Below are 12,950 nucleotides of genomic sequence, written 5' to 3'. Positions count from 1 at the left end.
CCATGCTCCTAACCTCAGTGCTATGATACCCGAATGATGGCAAGCCCAACAGGGCAGCCTTCTAGCCCTACAGCTGTCCACCAAGTCCAGGAGGACTGGTGGGTTCTAAATCCCACCAGTCTGCTTCCTCCAGTAAGAATCCTGGTATGATCTAAAATTGGTGAACTCAGAGTAAACTCTGTGACAGGTTTTAAAGGATAGCTTCCATTTCTACTTTAACAAATTTAAATCTGGATTTCTTAAGCCATCTTTCTACTGAGAAGCTAGCAGGCTTTAGAAACAGTCATTCTTCAACTGACCATCTCAGCCTCCATAAAGGTCTATGAAAAACAACGATTAACGCAGTTTGCAAACTTTAATTACTGATTTTCCTTGGCCTCTAACTGTACAAGTCCCTGTCTATAAACAGTGCCATCCATTCATGACACCCCAGAGTGAGTGATTCTTTAAGGAAACCTGCCCTTTAAAAAAAAGAAAGAAAGAAAGAAAGAATGAATGAATGAATGGGGCACCTGGGTGGCTCAGTGGGTTGAGGCCTCTGCCTTTGGCTTGGGTCGTGATTCCAGGGTCCTGGGACTGAGCCCCACATCGGGCTCTCTGCTCAGGAGGGAGCCTGCTTCCTCCCCCCCTCTCTGCCTGCCTCTCTGCCTACTTGTGATCTCTCTGTCAAATAAATAAATAAAATCTTAAAAAAGAAAGAAAGAAAGAAAGAAAACCTGCCCTTTATTATCTTACTGAGGATCAGCAGAACTTATGTTAAATCAGACCAAAGTTCTGAGAAGTTATGCTAGCCATAATAATAGCTAAGATATACTGAGTGCTTATTATGTGCTAGCTGTTATTCTAACTGCTTCTGCGTACTTAGTTGTCATAATAACTCTACGAGGTAGATACTATTAACATTCCCATTATACAGATGAGAAAATGGAGGAATATACTTCGGTTCTCTTTTTTATCCTGCCTCTTAATAGTCTGAAAACCAGGGGCGCCTGGGTGGATCAGTGGGTTAGAGCCTCTGCCTTCAGCTCAGGTAATGATCCCAGGGTCCTGGGATAGAGCCCCACATCGAGCCCCACATCGGGCCCTCTGCTTGGTAGGAAGTCTGCTTCCCTTCCTCTCTCTCTCTGGGTGCTTCTCTGCCTACTTGTGATCTCTATCAAATAAATAAATAAAATCTTTTTTAAAAAATCTGAAAACCACTTTTAGAAAATCTATATACTTGTTTGCTGCTAAAGAGAACAGAAACCTAAGTATGTTCTTCCATGTTGTATACCCTAAACCACAAAAGGTCCTACCATCTTTCATCAGGAAAAATGGCCAAGACCAACTACTGTAAAGCCCATATCATCATTACAAAATGTAATTAATCAAATTCAACTACACTGCAGTCCAATCATTTAGTTACTTAGGGGCACAGTTTGCAACTAATTTTAGATTCCATTAGCTTAAAATTCAACATCTTATCCATGTCCCATTGGACATTTTTCTCTGGCTGGGAAGAGAAATTGGCATCTATTACTTACAATTTTTCATTATTCCCATGCTTTCCAGAATGGAAAATTCTGAGGCCTTGATTATTATTTGTTCAGGTGTTCGGCCTGAGAACAGTTTTCTATGGAAAATCCTGACCCTGTGCACAGGCACAGCCATGGGTCACTGCAGACGCCGACACCCGCCCCCACCCTTTTCCAAGCAGAGTCCTGGGACTGGCTTCTTAATTTTTGTAAAAGAATGTCAATCCTATCTTCTCTTTGGGTGATTTTTAGATATGTAGTTGTGGGCTTAATCTACAAGACAGAATAACTGCACTCCAGGCGGGGAGTCGTTGGCTACCCAATTTTTATCAGAAGCACCGGAAACGATGTTCCCGGAGGGTTGCCTGAGGGCAGTCTGCGAAGGGAGCCAGATAAGCAGGGTATCTGTTTTGGCCCCACACAACTGCTCCTACTGAACTTTTCTATTTCATCATGCACCCAGAAATGCTCTAAGAAACCAGGCAGTCACTGTGTTTTCTTATAAGGGTATTATCAGAGACCCTGCCTCACTAAGTGGCCCAGCCCACCTTTTTTGAGGACTCAGAACCTGAGAGCAAGGAAGCTTTGCTCTTCTTCAGCAATGACCTCACCCTTGTTTTTCTTGAAACTTTTTAAATCTGAAGATTGTTGACACACAATGTTACATTAGTTTTGGGTGTACAACACAGTGAGTCAACACTGCTGTATGTTACACTCTGCATGACAGGTGTAGCGATGACCTCCGCTCTTAGAAGCACTGATGAGAGTCTTGGAACTTTTTTATTTTTTAGTTTTAAAAAGATTTCATTTATTTATTTGAGAGAGACAGAGAGAACTTGAGCAGGGGGACGGGCAGAGGGAGAAGCAGTCTTGTAACTTTATGATTTGGCTAGAGAACACTGAAAATTGAATTCAGACCCCATCTGCATTTATTTTGTAGGATATTACACCATAAATTTTTATGTGCTAAGTCTCTCCGTGGCCTCATCTAGTTCTTCTATTATTCTGTACCTAGATTTCTTGTAAATTTCTGTTCTTAAAAAATGTCTATTTTGGGGACATCTGGGTGGCTCAGTCGCTGGGCGTAGGCCTTCAGCTCGGGATCAAGCCCCACATCCAGCTCCCTGCTTGGCGGAGAGTTCTCCCTCTCCTGCTCCCCCTGCTTGTGTTCCCTCTCACTGTGTCTCTCTCTGTCAAATAAATTTTTTAAATCTTTAAAAAAATTATCTATTATGGGGTACCTGGGTGGCTCAGTCAGTCAAGCATCGGCATCTTGATCTCAGCTCAGGTCTTGATCTCGGGGGTGGGGGGCAGTTCAGGCCCTATGTTGGGCTCCATGCTGGGTGTAGGGTCTACATAAAAAAAAATGTCTATCTTAATTATTCAAGTCACCACCCATCCTTTTTGGAGGATGGTGAGGTATTCAAATAAGTACACCTACGTATCCATGAATATATTCTAAGTTGACTTGTGTGAGTTAAATTTAAGTGTTTATTTACATTAATCTTGGGACTGTCTAAAGGCAAAGTCCCTGAGTACAGAGGACCAGCTTCCCCTCCTGGCAGTCTATCTCCTGTAGAGTTTGGAGGCCATCTCTGTCGTCATTCGTTCATCACCTCAAGTAGCTGGTCTGTGTCTGACGGGCCTTACCGTGCAAGAAATTTACATCGTGGGGCACCCGGGTGGCTCAGTGGGTTAAAGCCCCTGCTCAGTGGGTTAAAGTCCTGGGATCGAGCCCCACATCGGGCTCTCTGCTCAGCAGGGAGGCTGCTTCGTCCTCTCTCTCTCTGCCTGCCTCTCTGCCTACTTGAGATCTCTGTCAAATAAATAAATAAAATCTTTAAAAAAAAAAAAGAAAGAAAGAAAGAAATGACATCATAAATTACCAAGGATTCTTCCACCTTGGTGAGATGCCTGGGGGTAAGAAAAGGCTGAAGGGATGGCAGCAGGTTCCAGCTCATTCACTTGAGGGCACAAACGTACAGGCCAGAGCAGAGGGCAGACTGGCCTGCTCTCAGTGAATTGTTATTTTTCTCATACTTTTTACCCGAGTGCATAAAACTGAACGAGTTAAGCCAAATGTGCACATCCTATGGCACCCAAAGGAATTCTGAGCAAAGCAAGTGAAAACCTGCTATCATCCCCTCCTCTTCATATAATCCTTTAAACTGAGGTAAAATTTACGCATAAAATGTACTATTTTAAGCATTTTTAGGTATACGGTTCAGTGGTATTAAGTACATTCACAGTGCTGTGCAATCATCACCGCCCTGTAACTCCAGAACTCCTTCAACTTGTAAAACTCTAACTCTGTCCTCATTAAATAGTAACCCCTCATTCTCTCCTCCCTCCTGGGCAAGCACCATTCTACTTTTGGTCTCTACGTCTCTACGATTTGACCATTCTAAGCACCTCAGAAGAGGGATCATTTAGTATTTGTCCTGTCGTGACTGGCTCGTTTCATTTCACATAATGTCCTCGAAGTTCATCCGCAGTGTTACATGGGTCAGAATCTCCTTCCTTCTTAAAGTTAAATAGTATTCCACGGCCCGCATCGTTCCCCCATCCGTGGACACTTGGGTTGCTTCCAGCTTTTGGCTATTGTAAATAATGCTGCCATTAACGCGGGGGTACAAATACCTGTTCGACTCCCTGCTTTCAATTTTTTGGAGTATGAACCTAGAAGTGAAATTGCTGGATCATAGAATAAGTTCATTTTTAATTTTTTGAGGACCATCCTCGTGTTTTCCTGAGCAGCTGTGCCAGTGTACATTCCTAGCAGTGCTCAAGGGTTCCACTTTCTCCACATCTTTCCCAACACCGGTTATTTTCTGGGTTTTTGACGACAGCCATCCTAATGGGTGTGAAGTAGTACCTCATTATCGTTTTGATTTGCATTTCCCTAAGGATTAAAGCTTATTAGCTATCTGTACATCTTCTCTGGGAAAATGTCTATTTAAGTCCTTTGACCATTTTTGAACTGGGTTGGTTTTTTGTTGTTGAGTTGAGGACTTCTCTATATTCTGGATAGTAATCCCTGTCAAATGATAGAACTAAAACAATTTAGTAATGAGTCTGATGTCCCTCATTCAAGGGAAAACAATCCTTGGATTAGGGGAGTATGGCACCTCAGAACAAGTGGGGTGCTGGGGGCTAGGAAAGAATGAGCTTTATGAAGCATCAGAAGTGGCAACGGGGAAATGCCATGAATGGCTGGGATGGCGCATCTACTTTATTTAGGACGATCAGGGAACAAGAAGGTATAAAACCCAGAGCTGCCTTGGCGTTTTGGGACTGGTTGTTTGGATGTATTGTGTTTCTGGTCAAGCGGAGCATTTCCAGGAATGCTGAAGTCTGCTTTGCTGACTCAGCACCCCAGAAAGGAGGAGCTCCATCTTCGGCCTAAAATTTTATTTCCACATCCCTTGGCAGATGATTTGCAAATACTTTCTTCCATTCAGTGCGTTGCCTTTTTAACTCTGCTGACAATGGCCTTTGACGCACCAAAGTTTTTAATTTTGATGAAGTCCAATGTGTCTATTTTTTCTTTTGTTGCCTGCGTCTTTGGTGCTATACCTGAGAAATCATAGCCAAATCTAATGTCATTAAGTTTTCCCCCTTGGAGCCCTGTTTTAGTAAGTGATTTAATATAGGTTACGGAAAACATCATCTTTAAAATTTTATTTATTTATTTATTTTAGAGAAAGAGAGAGAGCGGGCGGGGGGGGGAGCTGAGGGAGAGAATCCCAAGAGAACTCTCCACTGAGGAACCTCAGTCTCACGACCCTGAGATCATGACCTGAGCCAAAATCAAGAGTCAGATACTTAACTGACTAAACCACGCGGGCACCCTGAGACCATCTCCTTTAGATGGAGCAAGAAGATAACTGAAATCCAGATGGAGCATTTACTATTTTGCCACTGAGCCTACCCCTTAAAAAGTAATCCTTGCAAACGGACTCTGGTGAGTCTGGGAAGAAAACAACAGGAAAGTGAAGGAGAGCTGCCTCAAATGAGCAGTGCCAGCGAACGTTAGCAGAAGACTCTCCATTTTACATCAACAGTGACATTCTTTTCCTTTGCAGATCCAAGTTCCTTCATGTAATTTTCGAGCCAAACAAATGCGGAGGGGACTCACGGGCTCCAGTTTGCTTAACTGATTTGTTCCATCTGGGTTTATTATCTGTGTGTGTTTCCTCACCAACACCCCAGCCCATCTCCATCACGATGCATGGGGCGAGCCTCGTGCTCATGGAAGGCAAACCATGACAACAGTTAGGGAAGGACCAAGATCAAAGGGCTGGGTGAGAACTAAGAGCAGTCCTGTCAAGATGCCTTAACTCAGATTTGCAGAGTCCTGCACTACGGACCCTGGCTTCCCTGAAGCAAGAAAATGACGCGGTTCAAGTGGCCGGATCACCACGACCAGGATGGCCTCCCGCTGGCAACCTCACTAATGTCTGACTTTGCACATCTGTTCTAAAAACACTCACCAGCACAGGCTTTGAGGCAATCCTGTCTAGCTGACCTGGCTTCAGCTGGGAAATTACAACAAGAGTGTTAATGACTGGTCGAGGTCATACTGACCCTCCGAAGACCGACACTCATGTCATCAGAGCCATCATCACTGGGACCTTATTTAGCATAGGACAGCTGGAGAAGCTGGCCCAAATGAGCCCAAGTAGAAGGGACAGCCAATACATGGTTCCTCTTCCCTCCCCCCAGCCCAGTCCTCATGGGCTGACCTCCCCCGGTGGATATGATTTGGAGGGGGAAGAGGGTAACTTTTGGAAATGAACGGTTGCAGTTGGACAGGCTTGGGTTGGCACCTCCGTTTTAACATTTATGTGCTTGCTGACCTTTGCCAAATAATTTGGATCTCAGTTTTCTCATCTGTAAAGGGAAGTAATGAAGTCTGACTTCATACATCATGAAAAGGAGCGATGGAAAGTGCCCAGGACATACTAACACCTCAAGGTCAGGAAGTATCTCTTATTTGTCGTTAAGCACCTGGCACACAGTAGATCCCTGATAAATATCTCCTGAATGGATAGCCCCAAGACTAGCCCCCTTCCCTTAACTCTGTATGCCATTCGGTTGTGAGACGGAAAAATCAGTAAAGAATTTTCCCCTGCTGTGTCTGTCCAGAGTTAAACCTGTTTCCTCTTAGGAGTTGCACATCAGAAGAAGAGAGCTTCAAAATCTTGTCAGATAAAGGAGGGCTTTATGGAGCAGAACTCCCGAGAAAGTGTTCTGCATAACAATACACCCACAGCTTTTAACGGAGCACTTTCCTCCAATTCCTTGTAGATTCATTAAACTGACAGATTGCACCGGCATATTGATGCCTGTTTTCTATCTAACACAAGCTGTATGAGTGCCTTGTGTTTAACCCACTCTATAAATTTGTAAGCAACTATATAAAAACAAAAAACGCAGAAAACAAAGGAAAGATGCTGGGCTGTTATTTCACTCAAAAACAATGACTACCTCTTTTCTGTACTCCTCCCACTCTAATTGGGTATATTGGGGCTTGGGTTGTTTTCCCTTTGCTCAAAGAGTTAGAATTGCAGCAGCTTCTTCTCACCGTTTTTTGTTTGTTTGTTTGTTTTTAAAGATTTTCTTTATTTATTTGAGAGAGAGTATGAGAGGGGAGAGAGTCAGAGGAAGAAGCAGACTCCCTGTGGAGCTGGGAGCCCGACACGTGACTTGATCCCGGGATTCAAGGATCATGACCTAGGCCAAAGGGAGTCGCTTAACCAACTGAGCCACCCAGACACCCTTCTTCTCACCCTTTAAAGAAGGCTGTGCCTTAGGCCAGGGTCACTGATGGTACCAGTCCTCCCCCAAAATAAGGAGCTTGAGCCCAAAGGTAAATCAGTGCGCTGCTTCCTTCTTCAAAAAGTCTGGCTATGAAAAAAAAAAAATGTCAGCTCAACTAAATAGTGTGTTTAGTGCCAAAGCTGATGTACATTCTGGCACGATCTCCTTATGGACAGCTAACAGAGCTCCCAGACTGACACCACGAGTGCATCACACTTCAAGAAGCATAGTTCTTGGTTACAGAACATCCCATCTGCCTGACAATGTACTGGACCGACCTTTACAATGGACTTCTGAGGGATTTTAGGCCACCTAGTATCCTAACCCCTTCTTTTGGTGAAGCATCCTGATATCAAGGATCTGCCAGCCCTACTCTCAGGCTATGGGATCCAGACAAGACCCTGTCGAGCAGGGCTGGCCAAACAGTGCTGTGAGTCTCTGAAGCCACAGTGAGTGGTCCAGGAACACTGGGATCCAGGGCCAACCAATCAGCATAATTCCATCTTCCTGGTGAGCTTTCAGACCTGGGAAAGACGGGGGTCCTACTGATGCGTTCAGAGTGAATCCTGAGATTCCTGCAAGAGCTATGAGAAGAGTCTCCTGCGTCAGACTTCATGTTGTGAGGATGTGAGCCTAGAGTCAACAATACCCATGAGGGGAGAGCCTGGGTGTGGAATGGAGCAAAGATAGTGCAGAACTGAAAGGCAGAGACACAAAACTGGGTTCTGAGAACGTCACTGGACCCCCTGGATCAAGCCTTGCCTGATTTACAGCTTTTCAATTCTAGGAACCAGTTCATTTCCTTTTTTCTTAGAATAGTTTATGAGCGTTCTATAACTTGTAACTAAAAGTCTAAAGTTACGCCTGACTGCTCTACCGTGGGCTATTCTAAAATCCACATACGCTGGCCCTAAAGAGACAAATCTGAAAAGGCGAAAGGTCTGTGGAGTCAGGGGAGCTGTCACGAGCTGGGGCTAGAGGCAGGTTACCAAGACTTTCCACACTTGAGTTCTTCCTCTGTCAGGTGATTAGCGTCTGCCTCTTCCGCTGCCTGTCAGGTGACTGAGAATCACATAAAAAGGTACAGAGGAAATCACTATGGAAACATACAAAAAAGCACTGTACAAACAAAAAATACTGTTATTATTAGCACAACAATAGTTATTCAAACTTCAAAATTCTGGCCTCTGTAACTCTCAGATCCCATAAGAAATTTTCAAAGCCTTTGAACAAGAACACATTGTTTTTCAAGTGAACAAACATAGCGGGTGAAAAGAAGAGAGGCAAACCAAGAAACACTCTTCACTATAAAGAAGGCAATGCTGCTTACCCAAGGGGAGGAGCCTGGGGGGACGGGTTATATTGGTGATGGGGATTAAGTACCGCACCTGTTGTGACGAGCACCAGGCTGTTGTATGAAGTGTTGAATCACTAAATTCTTCACCTGAAACTACTACTACTCTGGATGTTAACTAAGTGGGATTTAAATTAAAACTTTGAAAAGATGCATTGTTTTTATGAACACCTATGTTCTGCTCTACGAGGGGGAGCGCCCTCTGCAGGCCAGAGGGTGTAAAGCGAGGCCGCAGACAGGGAAGTGGACAGAAAAGAAGGGGCAGCCCAGGGCTCTGGCTCTGGGCAGAGCACAGTTATGTGGCGTGGGTCATTTCTGGGGCCCACCCAGGACATTTCCCCCACAATGGGATACATCATTCTATGACTCATGCTTATGAACTACAAAAGAAAAATTATGATTTAATCACCACTAGTAACTCTTAACCACTATTTTGCAAACTTCGGGGTTGTCCTAACAATAATACTGTTGTGCAGGTAGGCGTATTTGGTGTTTGTTTTAATGTTTCCATATATGAGACCTAAGGGTCCAACATAACAACAGACTTTGCATAAAAAGACTAAACTGTTGCACAAATTTTGCAGTTTTCCAAAAGTCAGAACCCAATCATTTTCTGATAAAGACAGTATGAGCAGTCAGGGTACAAGACAGAAAGAGGCATTACCAGCTTTTAAACCTCATTCTGAGTCTCTGGTCAATGGCAGTATCAACGGATTCTCTTTTGATAGAAAAAATAACCCAATTTTTGTATTTTCATATAAGGTAACTGGAAGAAGTTTATTCTTTTTTTTTTTTAAGATTTTATTTATTTATTTGACAGAGAGAGATCACAAGTAGGCAGACAGGCAGGCAGAGAGAGAGAGGGGGAAGCAGGCTCCCCGCTGAGCAGAGAGCCTGATGTGGGGCTCGATCCCAGGACCTTGAGATCATGACCCGAGTTGAAGGCAGAGGCTTAACCCACTGGGCCACCCAGGTGCCCTGGAAGAAATTTATTCTTTACAGTTCCCTCCCTTGAGGAGCTCAAACCTGGGCAGCTGAGGTGGCAGAACAGGTGGACAGTTGTTTTAATAGTTTCCCCATGGACTGGGTACCAACACCGTGCCAGGCATGTACAGGGCTACTAAGCCCAGCACTCCCCAGTCCACGTCACCAGTGGGCAGGGTTACAGTTCCTCAGAAGCAAGGAGCAGGCTGAGCCCACTCTCCCTGCTCCCCAGGACAGCCTGCATCAAGGCAGAGCGGGCTGGCCCTGTCTGTGTCAGGCTCCATCAAAATCACCTTCTCTCTCCCTGTGTCTCCATCTACACCTCCTTGTCTTATAAAACAAGTTGGCCCAAGCCTGTTATCTGGTCATCCTCAATTCAGGGAGAGAGGTAAAAGGCCCCACACTGTTCTCCAATCTAGATGTACAATTATGAAAGCTGTTTTGTCCCCTATTGATCCAAGCTGCAAAAAGTTAAAAACCAAAGGGAAGGAGGAAAGAGAAACTGTCTCTCTAAAAAGTCTCTAACACTTACCAGTTTGGATAGTGCCCTGGAACCAGCATAGATTATACCCACAAACAACACGGAAGCAGGAAGCCACGTCCAAACATCAGATCTGGGAAAAGGGAAAGAGGCCGTCAGATTTCTGTCACTTCCTGTCCGAAAGACCTAGTTGCAAGGCATGACCCTTCGGATGCACCAAATATGACAACGGTCCTTGTCTTAACATCTCTGGGCAACCTGGAAAGTGTGACCCATCTGTGTCCCCTGTGAGTGAGGGAGGCTGACAGAGCTACCCAGCTACTGCATCTGCTTTCCAGCCCCCAACAGGGCACAGACAAGCTGAAGATAGAAGACGGCTTCCGGCAGTTTGGGAGAGAGAACAGATCTGATTTTTTTTTTTTTTTTAAGGGGCAGTGAACATTATTCTTTGGATTTTAAGAAGCTAGAGGCTTTGAACTCATGCCAAAGTATTAAGAATGTAAAAAGACTATTTACCGAGGCAATACACCAAACAGCTCCATGGAACCACAACAAAAGGAAGAAAGTGTCAAAGGACAGAATTCTAAAAAACGAATGCTAGGCCTCAAGTTGGGTGCCCACATGCTGACGCTTTCCACCATTAACCTGGAATCTCTAAGGACCTCTGAAGGGTGCATTTCTTTGATTCAATTGTGGCCACACCCAACACTGCTTTTCGCAGTACAGTTTAGAATCATGCATTCTTCCAAAAAAGCAAAATCCCGGTTTTTGCATAAAGCACCGATCACTTGCTGCCCCCATCCATCACCAACACGTTCGGTCCGCTAATGCTAGCTCCGTAGAGTTATTCTAATAATAGACAGAAATAAATGAGACCGATCCAGCAGAATTTAACATAATAACCCCAGCTAACTCAATGAACTGCTCTCCTGGGATGGTCCCTGCTCGAGAAATGTTCTTTGTTAACTTTATTAGCACGGACAGGCACTCTATCTGTGATCAGACCCTTGTATGCTTCCCAGTCAACCTGGTGTTCAAATGTCTCTAGTCTCTAGTGAGGCTTCTGAACCCTACTTCCTGAATATATTTATTCAGCAAATACTGACAGCAACTTGCAAGGTGCTAACAGCACCAGAATTACTGTGAACAGCAGGATCACAGGTAACATTTTTGATCACTTGTTACAAACGAGGCACTACGCTCAATGTTTTCTATGCTGTGTCTTTAAAAAACCTGCACAACATGGGGTGCCTGGGCGGCTCAGCCAGTTAAGCATCCAACTCATGATCTCAGCTCAGGTCTTGATCTCAGGGTTGTGAGTTCAAGCCCCGTGTTGGGCTCCACAATGGGCGTGGAGCCTACATTTAAAAAATAAATAAATAAAATCTGCACAACCACCTTAGGAAGAAAATGTTGTTATTATTATCCCCCTTGTGCAAATGAGAAAACTGAGGCATAAATAATTTAAATAACGTGCCTGTGGTCAGAAGAGCTGGTAATGGCAAAGAAAGAATTTGAAATCAGGTCATCTGACTCTAAAGACCTAGCTTTAAGCCACCCTTTCATTCTCTGCCCTCGAGGAGCTCATAGTCTCATGGGAGACACTGACCTATAAATAAATAAGCTGCAAACACAGCATGATTTTGCAGACTGAGCAGCTAATTCCCGAGGAATATTCTCTGTTCTTCCTGGTCCTGCTGCAATAAGAGAGGTCTGCACTTGTACCCAAAAGGGGAACAGAGAAAGGAAGATGCCATTCTCCATCCTCATGTGTCAAGCAGAACATCAAACCAATTGCTATTCTTCTAGGAAATGGCTTTCCCGTTAGATATTAAGATCACAAGGGTCAAGGGAGACAGGTTCCAGGCCCCCCGGGCCTGCAGTGCACCAGAAGGCAGCCCAAGGTACACACTGCAGGGAGCACAGGGGAGGTGGGGAGGGGGGCAGTGTGTGACACAGTGGGGTGCCCAGCAGCCATGGGCCCAGTACTCTGGGACCTGAGCTCAGTGAGGTCCCAGGCAGTGCTCTGTTCCCTCTTAAAAAAAGAAAATGCCTCCCCAGTCATATGCTCCAAGAGACATCTGGGCATCTGAATGGCCATGAATGTGAAAAAGAAAGCACAGCTAGTAGACATCTTATATTTTAACCCTCTATCCTAAAAACAAAGAAATGACTTTAACTGGGGCCCATCGGTGGTTCAGTCAGTTAAGAGTCTGCCTCCACTTCAGGTCATGTTCTCAGGGTTCTGGGATCAAGTCCCACATCGGGCTCTTTGCTCAGTGGGGAGCTTCTCCCTCTGCCTACCGCTCCCCCTGCTTGTGCTCTCTCTCTCTCTCTCTCGCTCTCTCACAAATAAATAAAATATTAAAAAGAAAAAAATGACTTTAACTATAAAAAATAAACACAGATCTAGTTGGACCAAAGAGACTTCTGGGAAATGTTACAGAGCAGCTGTGTGAGCATTTGGATAGAAGCATGGCACTGTGACCCAGGCGCTGGGGCTTATGTTCTCCACAGTCCTCTCACTCGGGGCCCACCTCCTAGGTGGACAGAGCCAAAGCAACGTGCACTGATGGCGGAAATTTGGAGACCTGCAGAAGCAGCTGGTTGCCTGACCCTGTCTTGGCCCCCATAAGCTCTTTTCAGAGACAGCTGCCTCCCTCCTCCGCACACCAACAAAAAAGCATAGTTGCTGTAGAGAAGAATGAATACGAATCACTCGGGACGGTGCTGCCGAAACAGACACGGGTAAAACCAGTGTGAAAGGATGGGGTGGTGGGAGAAAAAGAATTAA

At 44.8% G+C, this 12,950-nt stretch overlaps 1 protein-coding gene across 5 annotated transcripts in view; it reads right to left on the bottom strand.

Moving 5' to 3' along the window:
* TMEM241 (transmembrane protein 241) overlaps nucleotides 1-12,950 on the bottom strand; it is a 111,582-nt gene that overhangs the window by 75,306 nt on the left and 23,326 nt on the right. For all 5 annotated transcript variants that reach the window (XM_059139305.1, XM_059139307.1, XM_059139306.1 and 2 more), the window contains exon 4: nucleotides 10,208-10,289. In XM_059139305.1, coding sequence (XP_058995288.1) covers nucleotides 10,208-10,289 — 82 coding nt within the window. The remainder of the gene's footprint in view (nucleotides 1-10,207; nucleotides 10,290-12,950) is intronic.

Source organism: Mustela lutreola, chromosome 11, assembly GCF_030435805.1.
Source record: "Mustela lutreola isolate mMusLut2 chromosome 11, mMusLut2.pri, whole genome shotgun sequence".
Taxonomy (NCBI): domain Eukaryota; kingdom Metazoa; phylum Chordata; class Mammalia; order Carnivora; family Mustelidae; genus Mustela; species Mustela lutreola.
Note: the sequence above shows the minus strand (reverse complement) of the source record. Positions and strands in the feature narration are given on the sequence as shown.